The sequence below is a fragment of the Scardinius erythrophthalmus genome, assembly GCF_964197995.2.
Source record: "Scardinius erythrophthalmus genome assembly, chromosome: 15".
NCBI classification, from domain to species: domain Eukaryota; kingdom Metazoa; phylum Chordata; class Actinopteri; order Cypriniformes; family Leuciscidae; genus Scardinius; species Scardinius erythrophthalmus.
The window spans coordinates 24,971,850-24,993,607 of NC_138235.1; the positions used below are offsets into that span (position 1 = coordinate 24,971,850).

General features: G+C 36.4%; 1 protein-coding gene across 1 annotated transcript in view; it reads right to left on the bottom strand.

Annotated features, from left to right (window-relative positions):
• noc2l (NOC2-like nucleolar associated transcriptional repressor) overlaps positions 1-19,871 on the bottom strand; it is a 37,395-nt gene extending 17,524 nt beyond the window's left edge. The window contains exons 1-15 of the mRNA XM_081386049.1: positions 19,487-19,871; positions 18,362-18,490; positions 17,982-18,183; positions 17,653-17,775; positions 13,691-13,805; positions 13,498-13,591; positions 13,333-13,411; positions 13,126-13,236; positions 12,886-12,999; positions 11,802-11,990; positions 11,364-11,503; positions 10,690-10,801; positions 6,983-7,096; positions 4,268-4,369; positions 3,466-3,609 (exon numbers count right to left, since the gene is read on the bottom strand). Coding sequence (XP_081242175.1) covers positions 3,466-3,609; positions 4,268-4,369; positions 6,983-7,096; positions 10,690-10,801; positions 11,364-11,503; positions 11,802-11,990; positions 12,886-12,999; positions 13,126-13,236; positions 13,333-13,411; positions 13,498-13,591; positions 13,691-13,805; positions 17,653-17,775; positions 17,982-18,183; positions 18,362-18,490; positions 19,487-19,506 — 1,788 coding nt within the window. The 5' untranslated portion in view covers positions 19,507-19,871. The remainder of the gene's footprint in view (positions 1-3,465; positions 3,610-4,267; positions 4,370-6,982; positions 7,097-10,689; positions 10,802-11,363; positions 11,504-11,801; positions 11,991-12,885; positions 13,000-13,125; positions 13,237-13,332; positions 13,412-13,497; positions 13,592-13,690; positions 13,806-17,652; positions 17,776-17,981; positions 18,184-18,361; positions 18,491-19,486) is intronic.
• Positions 19,872-21,758: the final 1,887 nt, after the last annotated feature.

Consider the following 21,758-nt stretch of genomic DNA (forward strand, 5'->3'; position numbering starts at 1 on the left):
GGGACTAAATGGCTCAAAACTGACTTCTCTTTCTGCGTGGAACAACACTCTACCCTAATCAAGATCAAATGTTTATTATTTAATATGTAATTGAATTATTATAGGTTTCCATACAATGTTCAGTGTTTGTATTTCAGCTCTGCATTTTTGTGAGACGAGTAAAGAAAGCGCATCTGTTGCATAAATCATTGTCTAAATCAAGGCTATTCCTGTTGTAAGCTTTCATTTGAGTAGTCTGTTCTCAGGGAAGCACAAAACATATTTCTGATCCAGGTAGGTTACAGGTTTCCAGTGTATGATTATAATCGTTTTAAGATTTTTTTTTATGTCAGTTAAAATGTTACACAACAAGTGCATGTTATACTAATATTTTTGAGAAATAAAATATTTCTTGATGGGTGTGGATGCTTAGATAACTGATGGGTCTGTATAATGTCTGACCTTGTTTTTACACAAATTCCACCCCGTTTCCAAAACTAATTTGTTTGAACTTCCTAAGGCTGACGAGTTTAGGTTAAAACTTTTGTAAGACTGTTCACCGCTCCTTCGGAAAATTAACCATGATTTTGTGATCGATTACTGTTTTGTATTACCTTAGTTTTCTGACAAATATCACAATTAAATGGAGGATAACATTGTATCTATAATGTATACGAAAATTACAGTCTGAAATGTCCTATGAAATCCGTGCTTGCACATCTCGTTCTCCTCTTGTTCTTTAACATTGTCAGGGTCTGAATTAGGCTTGAATGGGTTTGAAATTGACGTCATCCTCAATATTTACACTAGAGAAGAACTCGCAGTTATGGAGGGGTGGGACATTTCCCGAACACATGCAAAGCACTGCCAATCACAACACACTGGGCCAGCTAACCAATCACAGCACATTTCGTATTTCGGAAAGAGGGGCTTCATCGAAATCATCGTGTTCGAGCCAGACCGGGGAGAGAGGTGCTGCAATAATGTAAAATATGAGAAAAATAATGTGTATTTTGAACAATCAAGCACGAAAACATATTATAGTGCACCCCAAAAACAAAAACAAGACTTCGTAAAAGGGCATAGGCTAATAGGACCCTTATAAGTCATTCACCTGACTTTCTCCATTCTCATTCTCCAGCTCTCTGCATTGGCATCAGGTGAAACTAGAAGTGTCTATGCACACACTAATCCCATTATATCTGTAACGGAAATTAATTTAAAAAAAAAAAAAAAAAAAATATATATATATATATATATATATATATATATATATATATATATATATATATATATATATATATATATATATATATATATATATATATATATATATATATATATATATATATATATATATGATTTATGCACAATGAAAACTAACTAAAAGCTAAAATTGAAAAAAAAAAAAATATATATATATATATATAAAGTGACATTCTCAGAACTACAATAATCATAAACAGCTAGCACAAAGTCTGCTCCAATCTGCTACTGGATTGACGTTACCAGACGCTCACAAACAAAGCACTTAATGTCTGCTCGTCCTCCTCAGAGTCTCTCGCTGAGAGAAATGGCATTAGAAAGCTTTCCGCTCCATTACTTTCATCTGCTCTCATATCCGCCACCGACCCAGCATCAGGCTACGGTCGTAATAGTACTCAGTGCCACGGTGGCCACGTGTGTCTGTCTGAGGACCTGTGACTGCACTTCCTGACCTGCAGGTGGTGTGGTCAACTAGGCCTCAGGCCAACCGCCACATGCTGTTTTCAACTGGCCACAGCAACACACACTCAGATGTGTTCACACGTAAACACGCAGGGCTCTGAACACGCAAACACAGACGAAGACTGTGGGTGACCAGCAGTCACCTGTGGGGGGACGGAAGGCAGGGTGGTGTTTGAGGTGGGTGGAAAGAAGAGGAACTGCAGGGATAACAGTCCGCTTTTACAACTAAAATAAACATCGGACTGCCATGTCTGGTCCCACAGCTCACAAATGTCTGACTAGAAGTGCTGTTACGGTCATTGTGTAATTGGAAAAAAAAACTTAGAAAGGAGAAAAAAAACTTCCTTGGCTTGAAGGAATTTGTCAAAACAAATGGATAAAAAATGAAATAAAAAAAACACTAATTCAATGGGTGCTAAAGTAGTTAAAGGGATAGTTCAATCATTTATACACCCTCAAGTTGTTCCACACCAGTTGTTCCAATGTTTTGCCGAACACAGAAGAAGATATTTTGAAGAAATCTGGGTAACCAAACAGAGTTCCATTGAATAGAAAAAAATACTACAGAAGTCAATGGCTACGTCAACATTCTTCAATATATCTTCTCCTGTGTTCAGAAGAAAGAATAACATACAGGTTTAGAACAACTAAATGATAATATAATTATGATTTTTGGGTGAACTATCCCTTACATCACTTGCCCACTGTGGCATCGCCCCCCACCATTTTTGTAGTAATACAAATCATTTAGTTCAGTTAGAGAACAGACACTACACTAAAAGCACCTATTTGGCAATATTTTGGATTTAAACCCAATTCTAACAGGGAACCTGCAAAGGATTAGATGTGTTTTTCATGAAGAATAATATTGAACCCATCATTCAAGCAATTGCCTCCCCCGAATTGCAGCCAATTCAAAAGCGAAAGTAAAATGCTCACGACTGCACTGGCATTCATTACAGTGCGAGTCCACTGGCATGGAGCATTTTCAGTTCAGTTCATTAATTGAAAACACTCGCTCTGCTTATTAGCAATTTAAAAGCGAGGTGCAAAAGAGGGAAAGATTTCATCACTGTCACATCCCTAATAGACAGCAAATGTACAAAAATGTAAATGTATAAAAATTACTAATGCAGAAGCAAATATATACTTTATTTTAAGGTGATGTAGTTACACGTTACTACATGTACTTAACATAGTAATAACAGTAAAAATCTGCTTAATTACAAGAAACCAGCCCTAAACCAAACCCTAACCGTAACTATTTTGTAAGTACTTATAGTTCATTTATATTAGTCAGTACTTATTTGAGAAAGTACAATGTAACTACATGACCTTAAAATAAAAGTAACTGATTAAAGTTTTAAATATGAAAATTATTATTAGAATATACAAATTTTATTATTGTGAAATATAACTATATAATATAATGTACAGACTATAATATAATTATATAAAAATATTTAATTGATATGTATATAGTATATTATGAATATAATATATAAAAAAATTAGGTAGAATTGTTCAACATTTACATTAATGGTTAATTTTTTTCATTTATATGGTATTTCTGATACAAGGCCTACATTTTACTAATGGAATATATGATAGTTGTAGATTAAATCATAGCTTTATCTTGCATAAGGCCGGGTACATGTAATAAGAAAGTAAATTAATCCATTTTGAATTTATGTCGACTTCAACAAATGTTCGGTCTGTTCCTGGTATAAAATGATACACGCAATCTCTTGTACTCACCACAGCTGTGACATCAGCCACGCCAAACGCAGCTTTCTGCCTTCGTCCTGTGATGTGGTTGCAGTTCTCCTGTATCTTCTCCAGCAGCTGGCGCATCGGCTTGCAGTAATTGGCCACTTTGCATTCCTTCAAGAACGCTTTCAGCTGAGACCAACAAGAGAGAGACAGAGGGAGAAAGATCAAACAATTGAAATATCATAAAAATTATGTGAATATTATGGAGCCACATGCAGACAGAATTTCTAACTATCCTCAAATAATTCATATAGTTCTAATAACTCTCTGTGTAGATTCAATTGTTCAATGTTTAGCTTAAATCTGGAATTCAAATTCTGCCAATGAAAAGTACGGAAGAACCGGGAGTGGATATTATAAATAAACCTGACTGGGCCAAAAAGAATAAATACTCAAAACCGGATTTTTCAACAGCAGTGAGGAGAGCTTGGTTTTGGCCAGAGCAGAGGATGTGGCCAGAGTGTGTGAGAGAGAGAGAGGGCTGAAAGAAGTAATGGTGAAAGAAGTGTGTTTGTGTACTGTGTTAGTGTGAACACTGCAGTGTAAGTGTATGCTGTGTTGCTAGTGTAAGTATTGGGATGTTTATGTAGGGGTGTGAGGACTGAAGAAGCTGGACTACAGCCTGTGCATAAGTTTGTATGTGTGATCTGATCTGTGAGAATGAGAACCATTAAATACAAATGGTGTATAAGCTCCATAACTTTCACTTATTATGACTTGTTGTTGCTGATGTGGTAACTGTTAGAAAGAAAAGTGGAAGAGTGAAAGCATTTGTCCAGAACAGTACCTGAACGATGGCAGGCAGGGCCAGCTCAGGAAAGCCAATGGCGCAGGCCTGAGTGTGGAAGTACTCCAAAATGAGGTCATACAACTGATCCATTAGACCATCCTGGAACAGTGAAAACAAGTAGACATTCAACACTCAGAACATGAGATGCATTCTCAGGCCAGAAACATACCGTTGCTGTCGGGTGGATTAGTTACATGTTTGTGATGGTAGGGAACAGAGGCAGTGTATTTTTCCATCTTATGAAAAGTAGAGTTTTTGGAGTTTTGGAGTTCTACCGCCCGACAGCGACGATATCCTAATGTGTAACTCGGGGTTGCTACTGACTTCTTTGACTTTAGCTAACTTACTTAGCAAGACTGTCTGCTAAGGGCTGTTCATACAGAATGCGATTTTGCATTCAACTGTTTGGACATGTTTGACAATTCATCTCACATCTTTTGTAGCGACATGGTGTTCTAAAAACACGGCGTTCAAGTTATAATAAGTTCACCTTTTAAAACAACGTGACTCAAGACCTTACTTTTTTTAAATGGAAAAAAGCACTGATGGATGTGCACTTACAAGTTAAAAAGATTTTTTTTAAAAGAAAACAGTTAACGCTTATGTCCATAACAGGCTCTCTTGCGGCAATACTTACAACGTAATGCATACTTGCACAATGTCGAATTTGGGTAGCTGGGACTGTCTGCGTTCACATACTTGGAGTGTTTTAGGGCTTCCGTTTTGCTCATTATTTATAGTTGGATTATGTACACAGGCAAGAAACATCTTCGCAGAGCATGTTTGATGTTGCAGGCAGTTGTGCTGCTTAAAATTTTTGTGGAAACAGTGATAGACTTTTTTGGATTCTTTGGTGTTCAAAGTAACAGCATTAATTTGAAATAGAAATCTTTTGTGACATTATAAATGTCTTTACTGTCACTTTTGATCAATTGAATACGTCCTTGCTGAATAAAAATCTTACTGCCCCCAAACTTTTTAATGGATTAATCTATTTTAATGGATAACAATTTGACATGTCAAAATGAGGAAAAAAGCCCCAAAACAAAAATTAAAATAGTCATAGTAGCAGTAGCCTAGTGTCCCTGAGGAGGTTTACATACATGTCTATCAGTCAATCAGTTTTCCCTACACAAAAATGGCTGCCCCCCACAAAGTATTCACACCTCTACTCAACACCTGGCATAAAAGCATTCACACTAATCCTGACCCGGTTTAGGGCAGGGATCAGACCTAAATCCCTTGCCCTACCTAAAATTTACAGCCGCAGCCCTCACAAACACATTCCTCCGCAATGGAAACGGGAAAGCCCTGCTCGTAACTGCCCTTACTAGTTGGGAAATATTTAAGATTTAGTAAGTCAGACAGAGATCCCAGACAGCCAGGGTGGAGCGGCGTCTCGGGGGGCCTGTGGCTGCGGTGTCTTGGCCTGGGTGTATGTACTGGAAAGCTTCACCGTGCCAACCAGGAGAGCAGGATAATCCCTGCAGCTTGTGTGGCAATCCTCTTGGCAGCGACACAGCGCACGGCGCTTTAGCCTGTGTAGCAGCGTGTTCGGGCTTTCATCTCCTAACCTCAATCCAGTTACAGCCAGTCAGCATGAACACATGACAGGCTCTCAGCCCAGGAGGAGGGGCCATCTTTATCCAGTCCTTTATCTGATGCATTTATGTTGTGGTTTTTAGTTTCATTTTAATGTCATTTTTGCTCAATATTTTGGATTTATTGTACTGTTAGGGCTAGGTACCAATTTTTTTTTAAATAAATTAATATTTTAATTCAGCAAGAAGGCAGTAAATTGATCAAAAGTGACAGTAAAGACATTTACAATGTTACAAAAGATTCAGATTTAAAATAAATGCTGTTCTTTTGAACTTCTATTCATCAAAGAATCCTGAAAAAATATTACGCATTTAAAGACGTTCTTCACTACTGGCAAAACGGGCTTTCAATACAACTTGGCTGCCTTTATCGTAGAAATGTAAAAAAAAAAAAAAGGAAAGAAAACAACTTCAACACCCATAATGCACTGGGCATGTTGCCATCTAAGGCCATTCCCAGTCTGCTATGGTTACGGTTACCAGAGTCAAATACTGCCTTGCTTTAGTATGAAATACTTCTTAGCAAACTTTTAATCATAATGGCACTGACTTGTATTGTTCCTGGATGCAAGAGTTCAAAGAGTAAACATTTAACAAGAGTAATTTCCTTTCAGTTTCCAGTGAAGAATCCAGCACGTCGTAGGCTGTGGCTAATGCCGCAAATCTGTTTGTTGAACATTTCAAACTGGATGAATACACAAACACATGCTGCATCCGAAATCGTGTACTGTCTGAGTAGGTACTACATTTGAATTTACTTTGCGACTGATACAAAGTATGTAGTATGAATATGGTTGGTATGAATGAAATTCGGACGTACAACATACACCATGTTGTTACTGTCATGAGACCAACCAGCGTCAGTTGAGTCGCTTCACTTGTGTGAAAATGTAATATTGTAATATATAATGTAATGATTTTACTTAATTTTGATCAAATAAATGCAGACTTTGTGAGCATAACATACTTCATTCAAAATGAGATCTTCCAAAATGTGATGGGTACTAAAAAACCCTAAGGAATATGCATTTATTTGTTTAAGTTATACAGTGAAAATGTTCACTATGAATGTATGAAGGTCTGAAACTCAAATATGAACAGGATGTGTCACCTTATAAGCCTTTTCTTGGAGATTGGTCTTGCTGAGTTTGAGGATCACTGCAAAATTGATGGGCTTTACACTCATGCGGCCTGGTTTCTTATTGAAGTCTTCCTGCTGGAGGATCTGAGGGGAAGAGTGAACAAACAGATACATCAGAGCACTCCATCACAGACACACGTGCACAGAAACACACAAAGAACACTACAGCAGTAACCCACTGATCATTCAGACAAACACAAACTAGAGAATTACTCAAGGGCTTATAGTAATGATTTAAAGTATAAAATCTAACTCGGGTGTCTAACTCAGACGAGTGTTGGAAAAGTTACAAACTGCAAGCATCCCAAGCAACAAGTTACTCAAAGTAATTACACCCCCTTGCAACCTTTGCCAACTACACTTATGCTAACTACCAACCAATACATACAGATGACCTGTTACTTCATTAACTGATCTACAGGAGTAGATCAGAAGTAAAAGTATTGAGGAAATTGTATTAATGATTACCATTTTTTTTTTTTTACAAGAAAATAAAGATAAACCTGAAGCACACACATATACATATATACACATATATACATATATACTATATCGATGGTGGTGGGATCAGATCACCGGCTGTTGTCAGACTCCTTGTGCATACAAAAATCTCTCTGGATTATTAAAATTAACAATAAAACTCTGGATTATTACAATTAAACTGATATTTCTTACTGACACACTACAGCAAAATATATCAATAACTGGCTTAAAACCATTTCTTTTGGTGAAAATTCTAATGTGCCCAAGACTTCGCACAGTACTGTTTATATATCAGTATAAATGAAGCGAATTCAAAATTTTTTTTTAAATAAAATAATGAGAAGATGAGCACAATTTATAGGGTAAAAAATATCAAACAGGGTAACAATGTTACCATAAGTTAACGCTAAATACTGAATTTCCACTGAACAAAACTAAAGGCACCCTGTGAGAACTGCAAGGACTCAGTTTTTTAATTTACACCACCGTTCAAAAGTTTACACTATTTAAAACAATTTTTAAAGAAATAAATACTTCTATTAAGCAAGGATGCATTAAATTGATCAAAAGTCACAGTAAAGACATTTATAACATTTTCACTGTTTTCACAGACATTTCAAGCATCACAACTGTTTTCAACATTGATAATAATAATAAATACATCTTGAGCAGCAAATCAGACTATTATAGAAAACAATAATTAAAAAATATGTATATTTCACAATATTACTGTTTTACTGTATTTTTGAAAAAATAAATGCAGACATGGTGAGCATAAGAGACTTAATGTTATTGTATATACTTATTGTTATACAACAAAAATGTTTGATTTTGAACAGTAGTGTACATGAACACTGTGAATGAACTGATTCATTAAAATGTATTTGCTTTAACAATTTTAATAATACTAAATTAACTTGCCCATAAAGCTGGAAGTGCAAAATAATGTTACCAAAACCTGCTATTTAGTAAAAGTAACTTGTTTGCTTTTAATTATTATAAAATTATTTTCAATATTTACAATATACTTTTCGCCATACTTTTTCCTCAACTAATGATTGAAACACGCTGTCACACCTGCAAACAGTGAAGCCGCATAGTTAGGTACATGGTTGTGACTTCTCGCATGTCTATCTCTGTGCTTCCGCATTTGAGAGCAGTTGAAAGTGCTTGACGAGGTCATCTAAACCAGCTTGATGTGTGCATGTGCTCATGGACAAACAACGGATGTGGTGTCGCCTGCGGGACACAGGAGGAAGTGGTGGCGCATGGTCCTAACCTGATACGCACAGGGGCTACTGCAACAGGAAGCTCAAAATCATAGAGCTCTGATAAAATGAGAGAGAAAGAGCGGGAAAAGAGAGATGCCCTACTCTACATCACTGTGCGCCTACTTTTAACATGACTGCAAAAACAGGAAGTGGACTACATCACAAATAAACACAGGGAGCAAGAAGGGGGTCGGTGGGAGTCGCCACACTGACAGAGGATGTGGTCCGCGCAACACATTTGAGAGCTGAGTGAGAACCACAGACCTCCCTCATGCGCGCACACACACACACACACACACACACGTACTCTCTTCCCCCCCAGGCTTTATCGCAGTATGGTCAGGACTGGTGGGAGATCGCAGCCAAGCAGTGACCACCCCCCCATCCCCCATCCCTCCCTTCCGTTGGTCTCGGCTGCTGTCGCCTCCACGCTTCTATTCTCACAACAGCTGTCACCGCAGGGGCCCACGCCAGCCACACACAAACACACATGTTTTGTCACCCGCCTCACACTGTGGAAAATGTTGACAGTTTGTGACCTCTACTTCTCCCAAAAACGAAGACGTGCAGCGTTCGCACACATTAGGATGCGCGTTCATGCAGACCGCACACTCTGATCTCTGCTGTCTTGTCTTTTAGTCTTTAATTTAAAGGTTGTCGACCGTTTAGGTAGCTTGTCTTATCCTACTACTTGGTTTTTCAATAGCGACTAGTCCGTGGGTCTTTTGAATAATTAGGCTTCACCAGAGTCCAACTAGATGCAATATTAGGGAGTTTCCATATTGCACAGGTATGTGTGTTTAAAAATCAGATACATTCCTTTTTCTGTTAACAACCCACAATAGTGCTGTAATTTGACAGATTTAGAAGTTCGAGGCTGGACTTGGTTTTATCCATCAGGAATTGTTATAAAAAGCTACAATACCATTTTTTAATGCTCACCAAGGGTGCATTTATTTGATTAGAAATACAATAAAAACAGTATTATAGTGAAATATTAAATTTTCAGCATCATTACACCAGACTTCAGTGTCACGTGCTGATTTGTTGATTTGCTGCTCAATAAACAGTATTTTTACTATCAATGTGAAAACAGCTGTGCTGCTTAATATTTCAGTGGAAATCTGAATTTTTTCAGGATTCTATGATGAATAGAAAATTCAAAAGAACATAACTGGTTTGAAATAGAAACCTTGTAAGATTATAAATGTACAATAAATAATGTATAATACTCTTTACTGTGACTTTTGATCAATTTAAAGAGTCATTGGTGAATAAAAGTATTAATTCCTTTTTAAAAAATCTTACTGAACCTAAACTTCTAAATGTTAGTGTATTTTGCTATTGGTTAATGTTATTTAATAATGTTATTTAATATAATATAATAGTCACATCAGTGGAAAAGAAAAAGATTTCTCAAATTGTCTTGCATTGTTTAAATTGGTGGATTTGATACAAAAACCTACTTTGATGGAAGTGAAAGGGATGAATTTAGACAGTTTACAGCGCTCACAGTCTATCAGCAAGCTAAAACACATCACATTGTTAGCATGGTAAAACACTCTCTGAAACGTTGCATCTCTTAATGAATCTGCTTTAAAAGCAACCAGATCAAGTTTTAGAGCAAAAAAAAAAAAAAAAAAAAAGATAAAGCTAGTTGACCTCAGTAATTGACTCTTTAGTTGGCAGTTTCTTCATTTGAAGAATTCTTATTATTGTACTTCAGATGTGATGAAAGGTCAGAGTATGGCAAAGTTTTATAGTTAACTGCAGGAAAACAGTGATGACAAACGCCGTGGGTACAGTTCTCATGGCCAAACCACGTCCACCCACACAGGAACCTGTTTATTCAAGGCAGCCTGGGAGATGCTAGGGAGATATCGGAATAGTGACTGTGAAGATGGTATGATATGCCAGTCTCACCTCCAGCAGGAAGGGCAGGGCGGGCACAAATGTCTTGGTTTTGCCAGACAGCAGGATGATCGCTCTGACGCAATGCAGTCGCAGAGGGTAATACCGGGAGATGGGCACAAGCCTAGACACATCATATAGCCATTATTGACCTGATAAAGTTGAACTGAATTTCTGTATGTAAACACGTAATGTGGATTTTTTTTTATATATGATTCTATCTTTTATGAAATCTTCACATTTGCAGGCAAAAAAGTAATGTAGTATTCAAAGTTCTGAGCTCAAGTTGACATACTGAAAGCTGTAAACTTAAATATGGTAAATGCTGCCACCTGCTGGTAAAGTTTGTAACTAACAAAGTCATTTAAAGGATTATTAGTTCACCCAAAAATGTACATAATCATCTTTTACTTGCCTTCAAATCGTTCCAAACATTAATGAATTAATTTCTTGACAAATAAGCACCATAAAATTGGTTAATTTGCACTTTATTCAAAGTCTTCTGAAGTAATACGAATTTTTATGGGGCAATACTCAGGGCAAATGGGACTACTTTGACTATTTTTGTCTCATTTTCGGAGCTTGGCAGAATATTTTTTTTCATTTGTGGGTGAAATAGCTATGTAAAGAAAATTAAAACCAAATAAAAGGCAAATAATGTAAAAAAAAAAAAAAATCAATCATACTTGATGCAGCCGATGATGACTTGACACAGTGGGTAGATCAATGGCTCCAAAACCTCACTGGGGTAAATGGTGCTCAACACACGACACCACAGATACAGACAGTGCACATACTGCCAGTTATACACAGACTGAAATGTCTCCTGAAGAAAACGCACAAAACAGAAAAATACCGATCAATATAAAGCTGCAAATCAGAAATTGATTTAATTGTGAAAAGTGAGTGAGTGAGAGTTTGCTAGAACAACACCTGACAAAGCTGAAAAGCTACTTAAAAGTGTCAGTGGAAAAGGAGAAAAAAATCTTTGGAATAACAAACATGATGAATCGCTCACAATAAAATCAAGACTGAGAAGATAAATAAGGTCCATTTTAATTGAATTAATAACTTTAAATAGTCATTTCTCACACAGAAGAAAAGCTGTCAAGACTTCTAACTACCTTCTTCTTCAGATTCATGGCGTTCCTGAGGTGGATGGCCAGCTGACGGATGTAAATAAATGCGTGCTGGTAGGACACCTGTGTGTCCAGTGAGTACATCTCAGTGAGAGTCCGCTGCATGAAACTAATCATGGGAAGAGTGTTGGGTGACGTGAACTTGCAGTTCTTTACGTAGGCGATGTACATTTGCTGCAAACAGAAACATCACCGTTAATAATGAACCATGGCATCTTCACAAGAATTTCATCATTACGAATGTATAAATTGATAAATTTCCCCCCTAATATACACTACTGTTCAAAATTTGGGGTCTGTACAATTTTTGGTAAAGAAATTATTAATTTATTCATCAAGGACACATTCAACTGATCAAAAGTAAAGATTTCTATTTTGAATAAATTTTGTTCTTTGCTCTTCTTTCTATTCAACAACAACAAAAACACTGAAAAATTGTATCATGTTTTCCACAAACATTTTAAGCAGCATAACAGCTTTCAACATTTATGATGATAAGAAATATTTCTCGCACCAAATCAACATATTAGAATGATTTTTGAAAGATCACGTGACACTGAAGACTGGAGTAATGATGCTGAAAATTCAGCTTTAACATCACAGGAATTAATTACATTTAAACGTTAAAATAGTAAACAGTTCTACTAATAATGTTTTACTAAATTACTGTTTTTACAGTATTTTTAAATGCAGCCTTGGTGCGCACAAGACACTTCTTTCAAAAACATTTTTAAAAAAATGTTACCGACCCCAAACTTTTGAATGGTTGTGGATGCAATATTGTCAGTAATTCGTGGTGGATCTATGACAGCTGAGGTCAACCAATATACCAGTTTTTGATTTAAGACATTGGTCAATAGTTCTAATGTCATAATGTAGATTACCATATTCGACTCAATTTTCACTATCTGAGCATTATTTTTAACTCATTCTCAAGCTGCTTTTTTGTTTTTGAGGAAAAAAAAATAATAACAGCATCAGTGTAATGCACATTATGGTCATGGCCATTCAGAGCAAAAGAAAATCTCATAACTTGTGAAATAAACTTACACTGTGCTGTTAAACTGACCTTAAGAACAGAGTCTAGGAAGATTTCCTGTTTGTGCCGGCAGATTTTGTTGAGAGCTAGAAAGGCCAGGACCCTCACGGTCTCCTCTCCTGTGCTCCAATGTTTGATCAGGCTCTAGTGTCACAAATGAAACACACCAAAGATTCTGAATTTTATTGGTTGATTAAAAACCATCCATCTCAGTGCACTGAGCACGATTTTGGTCTTAGTGTCATCTATATGTAGCGCTTACTTTGATACTTTGAGAAAGAGCCTGCATTGTTTCGGCAGACTCAGGTAGTACGGCACCATCTGGTTGGCGTGACGGAGAACTGCAGCTATGACTGTGGCCTGGGTTAAACTGGAGAGAAGCTGAGAAGGGGGAAAGAACAACCACACATCACTTCATGTTAGCACTGAGATTCAAGCTCTGAAATTTTGTGGGTGAAAACTGAAAAAGAAATCTACCTGAACAACACCAGCGACATACATCTTAATATCAGTCTGATTTTTCTGCCACCTGGGACTTGAGGATGGGAGTATTAATCTGAAAATACAGATGAACAATGTTTTATAAAGAAATCTGACAGATTCAACTATCCATCTATACAGCAGGAGGAACAGGGCTGTTACTTCTTCTGGTCTTTCTCTGGAGCTTTGAGCTTCAGCATTTTGTGCAGAGCCGCATACATGTCCTTTATACAGAACAGGACGAGGGAATTGAACACTGTAAATGGGAAACAGATAAAGGAAACATATTCGTTGTGTAAACACATCAAACATATTCGTTGTGTAAACGAGTACACTAAATAAGCCGGTTAGTTACCCGCGCTGTCTGAGATGGTATATCGACACAGCTCCTCAGAGTCACCCTTCGTTGTAGCCACAGCAGCTTTGAAGGCTTGTGTGATGTCCCTAATCAAATTCGGTGTGGGCTCTTTCTGGAAACAAAAAAACATAAAAAAAGAGCCATGAAGATAACAGATGAACAACATTACAGACTCTGATTTGAAGCAAAAAAAGAAAAGTATATACACAACACACACACTATCCTTCAAAGGATTTTTTAAAGAAGTCTATGCTCACCAAGGCTACATTTATTTGATCAAAAACAGTAATATATTGTGAAATAATTTGATTTCTATTTTTAATGTAATTTATTCCTGTGATGCCAAGCTGAATGTTCAGCATCATTACTCCAGTCTTCAGTGTCACATGATTCTTCAGAAATCATTCTAATATGCTGATTTGGTGCTCAAGAAACATGTCTTATTATCAATGCGAAAACAGTAACGCACTTAATATTTTTGTGGAAACTGTTATAGAATTTTTTATTATTAGTTGATGAATAGAAAAAAGAACAGTATTTATTTGAAATAGAAATATTTTGTAACATAAATGTCTTTCCTGCTTTTGGTAAATGTATTACATCTTTGCTGAAAAAAAAAAAAAAAAAATTTGAATGGTAGTGATGGGGTCTCTGCTCTTGCCCTAACTTTCATTTCACTAATTAGTGATTATTCACCAGAAATAACAATTGCTCCCCCTTGTGTGAGTTCCAAAATATACAGCTAGCCATATATGGGTAGTTTTTATGCAGTTAAAGGGATAGTTCACTTTGAAATGAAATTTTGGTATGTTTTAGCTTACCTCAAGGGCATCCAAGATGTAGGTGTCTTTTTTTCCGCAGTAGTTTCAATTTTGATATTTTTAGGTCAAACCGTTTTTGTCTGTCAGTCATATAATGCAGGTCTATGGTCACTGTCTCAAAGAGCATGCACAGAGTCCAAATTAAACAATTCCCCATCGTCCAAATTAAACAATTCCCCATCGTAAGTACACATTGATGGCCTAAGACACGAAACGAGCTGTTTGTGTGAGAAAACGAACAGTATTTATATCGTTTTTAACTCTTATACACAGCCACGTCCAAGTGATCTGAGGGTGCGCGCGCTAAAGCCCTGCATTTCAGCCCGAGCCCGACGGGCCCCGACTTTTTTACGCCCCTAGGGCCGGGCTTCGGGCCAATTTTCACGTCATAGTTCACATGCGGGCCGGGCCTCGGGCCTTTTTTGGAGTTATCCATCTTTTTTTATTTTTAGACATTGATTTAAAAAAAAATGAGAAGTTGACGTCGACGATAGAAAAACAAACATAGAAAGACATTTAAAAATCTCATAACTTTCATAATCTTATAATTACACTGACATATGATTGACATGACAGTCGCACGCACGCGCACACAGGTGGTTTCCCGTCAGCGGAACCAACGATTCACCTCATGTGCAAATAATGGAGAATATTAAGAGAAAAATGGCGCGTGATAGAAGAGAGGACTGGGTTAAAATCTTCCACTGTGGATGCTATTCTTTTTCTCCGCGATGCTCTGTAAGAGACTGTTCTAACTTTTCGTTTGAATGGACTTTATTTTCGTTTAACTGTTGGAAACTACTGATGTTTTTCGTTTTTCGTTTGATTGGACTTTATTTTCGTTTAACTGTTGGAAACTACTGGAAAAAAGAATGGCCATGTTCTGTGGTGCATTTTTGAGGTAAGATAACCTGCAAGTTTGTTTTTGATTTATTTAATTTAATTTGTTTAGATTGACTATTGCTCATTTCGTTTGCGAGCGCTGTTGCGAGTAGCCTGAGCCTGCCTCAGTATTTCAAAAAATTTTACTCACTGTGGTTTAATAAATAAACATTAAACTAACTGTATGTGTGATATGCTTGAAGTGTTTTATATCTATGGATTTTATTGTAGCTAAGTAAAGTATTAGCGTTGATTTGAGAGGCTAAATTGATCAAACATGTTTTACTCGCTGTTGGCTCGGCTTGCTTGGTCGTCATTTTTTTTTATGCTCCAAATATTTGTCTAAATTAGCTTAATAAAGAAATGAAAAGAAAAGAAACATAACGAACAAAACAGACATATTTTAATGGCAGTCTGCCGCTGTGAAAAAAAAAAAAAAAAAAAAACGGGCTCGGGTCGGACTCGGGCTGATAATTCTGATGAGCTGTCGGACACGGGTCGGGCTAGGGCCTGAGCATCTCGGGCCAGGGCCGGGCTCGGGCTTAGATTTGAGGCCCGTGCAGGGCTCTAGCGCGCGCATCCTGGTGTGTGACGTGTACACAGACTGGTGCATAGATATATACACTAGATGTCGCCTTGTCTACAGCAGTTCATTGGAACGAATGTCTTTAAATGAGACATCTAGTGTATATATATATATTAGTGCTGCACGATTAATCGTATCGCAATCGCGATGTCAATCCTACGCGATTATATGACGCAAAATGCTGCGATTTTATATTAAATAAACAAATTAGCGCTGTTAACGCACTTATTAATGCAAATGCTTTTAAACCATTCATGCGCGATAAGACATAAAAGAACGAGCTGCCTGTGAATGTCCTCCTGACACACACACACACACACACACACTAACAGATAGACGCGCGCCAGTATCAAGTTCTCTTTCGCGGTAGAACGAACAACACACATGTATGCCAAAATGAACGTGCTGCCTGTGAATGTCCTGACTGTGACAGACAGAAAGACTCGCGCTAATATCGTGCGTGCGCACAAAACAGCATGACAGAATACAGTTCTCTTTCGAGCTTGAACGAATAATAACACACACAATTATGCCAAAATGTATTTTTGTCGAGTGTCGTCATAACATAAGAGTAGTCTTATGATGAACATGAAGAGTTGATGACTCGTGAAAGAATGAGGCGCGTGTGAGATCCGCGTCTCTGACAGCGGCTGGTCTTAAAGGGACAGTACACAGTAGCCACTAATTACATCTGTCGCTAAAGTTTTTTTTTTTCTTTTCTTTTTTTTAGTTTTTTTTTTTCTTTACCCCTGACATGTATGGTTATATGTACTCTTGTATGTAAATTATGTTTTGATCTTGTTAAAATGCAATAAAAAAAAATATCTGTCACTAAAGTTAATCAAAGAACAAAGGGAACAGAGAAAAACACTCACTGCTCTTGACTAAAGAACTTTTTTCTTTAGACTGATTATCACTAATCTGTGTGTGCATTTATTTTCCTTGAGAACCAAGCAAGTTGACTCATGAAACCATTTGTTTATTATATCGCATATCGCAATCGTAATCGCAATATTGACCTCAATTATCGCAATATGACATTTTCCCCAAATCGTGCAGCCCTAATATATATGCACCAGTCTGTGTACACGTCACACACCAGGATGCGCGCGCGCGCCCTCAGATCACTTGGACGTGGCTGTGTATAAGAGCTAAAAACGATATAAATACTGTTCGTTTTCTCACACAAACCGCTCGTTTCGTGTCTTAGGCCATCAATGTGTACTTACGATGGGGAATTGTTTAATTTGGACGACGGGGAATTGTTTAATTTGGACTCTGTGCATGCTCTTTGAGACAGTGACCATAGACCTGCATTATACGACTGACAGACAAGAACGGTTTGACCTAAAAATATTAAAATTTAAACTACTGCGGAAAAAAAGACACCTACATCTTGGATGCCCTTGAGGTAAGCTAAAACATACCAAAATTTTATTTCAAAGTGAACTAACTCTCAGATGTCTCATTTGTTATAAAAAAATATATATATTTTCCATATATCGGCTTTGAGCATTGGGAAAAAAAAAAACAAGAAAAGAAAAAAACCCCACACTGTACATCCACTACAGTTGAGCATCCCCTGTTGACAATGAACGAGAGCTCATACAGAATTATCTGACGCTCCTTGAAGAAAACATAGTGAATAAAGGATAAGATAAAAATGTTACCCTGAGTGCAGTTCTCCATTTCTCAATCATTGCTTCTGTGACCTTGGTAGGTTCTTTAGAAGATTTTGATGGTTTCGCAACCTTTTTTTCTGATTCCTCCTCCTCATCATTATCATCAGCTTCCTAGTGTCACATAAAAATTGTGGTTCATATTCCAAGGAAAACACACACTTTATATATTAAAGTATATAAAGTATATACACACATACATACATAATTATATTTATATACACATACAAAGACACAATTCACAGCAAATTGTGAAAAACTTATTTATAAATGAATAAGTAATTAATAATTTGTTGCATAGGAAGAACTAAATGGTTGACCTCCAGTTGAGAAGGGAGTTTGTGGTACATCCTTTCCTCTTCATCCTCCTCCTCATCCTCATCCTCAAGACTATCCGAGTCATCAAAATTCAGGAGCTCCTGGTCATTTTGTTCTAAGTACTTATAGAATTCTGGGTCTTTGCTCTTGAGGGCTGATAGCTGGTCCTTGTGCTCAGATGCCTTGCCCTGCTTGTTGACAGACCTGTGACATCATTGATCAGAGTTAGACCACTGAAACAGCATGTTATCTAACTAGGCACCTCCCGTTCTGACAATAGCGTATCCTCTGCAATCATTTCTAGCATGTAACAGAGAATGGAAATAAAAACCCTAGAATAAAAACACTAGAATTATCACTAAAACGTGAAGGCCACACTTACGCCTTCTGAGGTGTAGGTTTCTTCTTTTTGCCTTTCTGTTGTGTTGATTCCTCATCCTCACAATCATCTTCCTCATCAGAATCGAACCCAGATAACATGAACTCATCCACACTGAGATCCTCCAACTTCCTGCATTTAGATGGAACATCAGTAACACATTCAGTAAGTTTCTGTTTGCAGTACGTTTAGCTAGTTGATAATATAATAACAAATACAATTTAATTAAAATCAAATTCAATTACAATACATTAAGTTAAATAAATGAATGAATTTATTAAAATAAATAAAATCTGACAGCACAGTACTATAGTGATTAAAAAAAATCTTAATTATGTGACATAATAGAAACTAAGTATATTTCCCAAACTATATTGTTATAATATACATTTTTCAAAGTATTAATGTGGGTTTTTTAGGATGGGCTTCCCTCGAGGATGATAATATTTATGTCCATGGATGGCATCCAAAAGACTGAAAACCCCTGCTCTACAACAAGATTGACATTTCCTGAGACTTAAACCTGGCTTTAATATTCCTCAAAACAGCTGTTCATTTCTTAATGCGTAAAGCATTTTTATTAACAATGAAGTATGTTTAAACTACGTTCCTACCTTCCTGAAAAGGGAAAACGTCAAAAAAGGTGAATAAGTGCAGAAAGTTATTGTATACTGAAGTTACAATGCATTTTTTTTATTTGTAACAGTATTTTTAACAGTAATTCTTATGAAAAGGATTAAATTATTTTCAAAAGATTAACAATGTTCAACCAACTTTTTAGCAAGCACATGTAGCCTTAGTACACTAGAAAATGACGATTCCCTAACAAATTTTGTAGCTAATTATATATATGGATTTTTTTTAACAATTCAGAATTAACTATTGCATATTTAATGTCAGCACAATCATGTTCTCTCCATTAATGCTGATCTACTCATAGACTGATGAGTTTTAGTACATCATCTGTGGCTAAAACTAGCTAGCTATCGTCAAATATCATCAGATAAGTGTCTTGTGAAGTGAACTGAGCTCTGACAACACCATCCACAGTTTAGTTAACTGTACTCGAAACAAAGCAAGAATATGCGATTATATATACGACATTAAATAGCTAAGAATGGCACATACCTCTTGTTTTTCCCTGCCATGCTGGATAAGAAACGTGCACAGGGACGCAAATACCCACAATGCACCGCTTTCAGAAGCTCAGCTGAGTTGATCTTTAGTTTAACGTTGCGTTAAATGCAAAACAAAAATGAAAACTCACGGTCTGCATTTCTGCTCGCTTGTGTTTTTGGTAGTATTATTATAAACAGATTATTTAATCTTTCACCTCTACATACTTTGTGGGATTTATTTTCGCCCAAATGCAGAATGTTTCCAGACACGACTTTAACTGTAGCTTTTTTATGTTTTCATTTTAACCCTTTCACGCATAGTGGTCACTACAGTGGACAGCTATTAAAGGGTAACTAAACCCCTGGTCAGAGCCTGACTCCACCCACTGTCAAGCATTTTCTTGAATTTGCACGGGTTTTTATGGCAAAGTTGCACATCAGCCTCTTCATTGGACCCTGGTGCATCATCCTATAAATTGCAACCAAGTGGCAAGCCTTTGTGTTTCGATTTTTTCCCCCTCCAAACCAAGATGGCCAAGGGTCAGTCAGACATGCCAAGTTGCTCCGGAATATCCACCCATTCCTTCTATCCTAGGAGACTCTTGTAGGTAAAGCAATATCTAATGAGTAAAATTTTCCAAGTTTTGATTTTAGATTGAGAGAAAACTCTGATTAATCACATGTCCACTGTAGTGGACGTCATGCATCAATTGCTATATTTCAGCTACAATTCATAATTATAATGTGAATATTGTTTTTGAAACTTAAAACTTAAAAACTTAATCTGCAGTGACTTTTTTGCTGTAAATAAATGTATTTGTATTATTATAATGTAATTTTCATTGACATCGAAAAAAGTCATGTGATTACATAATGTATGACACTTGTAATGCATTACTTTACTTGTTAGATCAAAGAGTAATCTAATTGTATAATGCACGTTATTGTAATGCGTTTTTTTACTCATAACATTAAAAAGTAATCTGATTACGTAATGCATGTTACTTGTAATGCGTTTCCTTACTCATAACATCAAAAAGTAATCTGATTACGTAATGCATGTTACTTGTAATGCGTTTCTTTACTCATAACATCAAAAAAGTAATCTGATTACGTAATGCATGTTACTTGTAATGCGTTTCTTTACTCATAACATCAAAAAGTAATCTGATTACATAATGCATGTTACTTGTAATGCGTTTCCTTACTCATAACATCAAAAAGTAATCTGATTACGTAATGCATGTTACTTGTAATGCGTTTCCTTACTCATAACATCAAAAAGTAATCTGATTATGTAATGTGCGTTATTGTAATGCGTTTCTTTACTCGTTACATCAAAAAGTAATCTGATTAGGTAATGCACATTACTTGTAGTTAATTACTTGTTAGATCAAAAAGTAATCTGATTAGGTAATGCACATTACTTGTAGTTAATTACTTGTTAGATCAAAAAGTAATCTGATTAGGTAATGCATGTTACTTGTAACACATTTTACTTGTAACATCAAAAAAGTAATCTGAATGCGTTATGCATGTTACTTGTAATGCATTACCCCCAACACTGATAATTTCAGATGAGATTGAAAAAACGTATCGCTAGGTTTCTCAGAGGAGGGTTATGATAGAAATGTGCATGTCCATCTTGAACATAATCAGAATTATCAGCTAATAAGGGTAAATCTCCATACTCTGGTGCACTGGAGGGAGCATCTGAGTGGTTTCCAAAGTTGTACCTTGACAGGCTTTAGAAAATTCTGATGGAATCACGTCCTCATGTTCTGATATCAAAGATACGCGAAGTGCAACTTGTATGAAGTTGTATGAAGCCTTTGCAATATTTTGCATTTATATTTTTTGTATATATTTTATAGTTTTCACATGATTTGATATAATTGTATTGATTAGTTTGTTAAATTCACATACTTAACCTGTTTGATTATTGTCTTGTATTTAATACAGTATATCTTCAGTTTAAACCATAACCGCATGTTGTCCACTCAAGTGGACATCTGAAGATCTCTTTGAAAAATTTGTAAAAAAATAAAATAAAAATAAATTCTTGTTTTTCATGCCCTAAGAGCAATAAAAACACTCAGGAAAAAAAAATCCTGACTGAGGTTATCATAATTCATGCATGAAAGGGTTAAATACATAAAATAACCAAAAATCTGAAATCCACCGAGACATGTCTCCAACCACAGAGGCTGTTATTCATAGAACAATTGCACAAACCCTCATTTGGGACCGTGATTAAAACAAAGCACAGTCAAATTTATGGT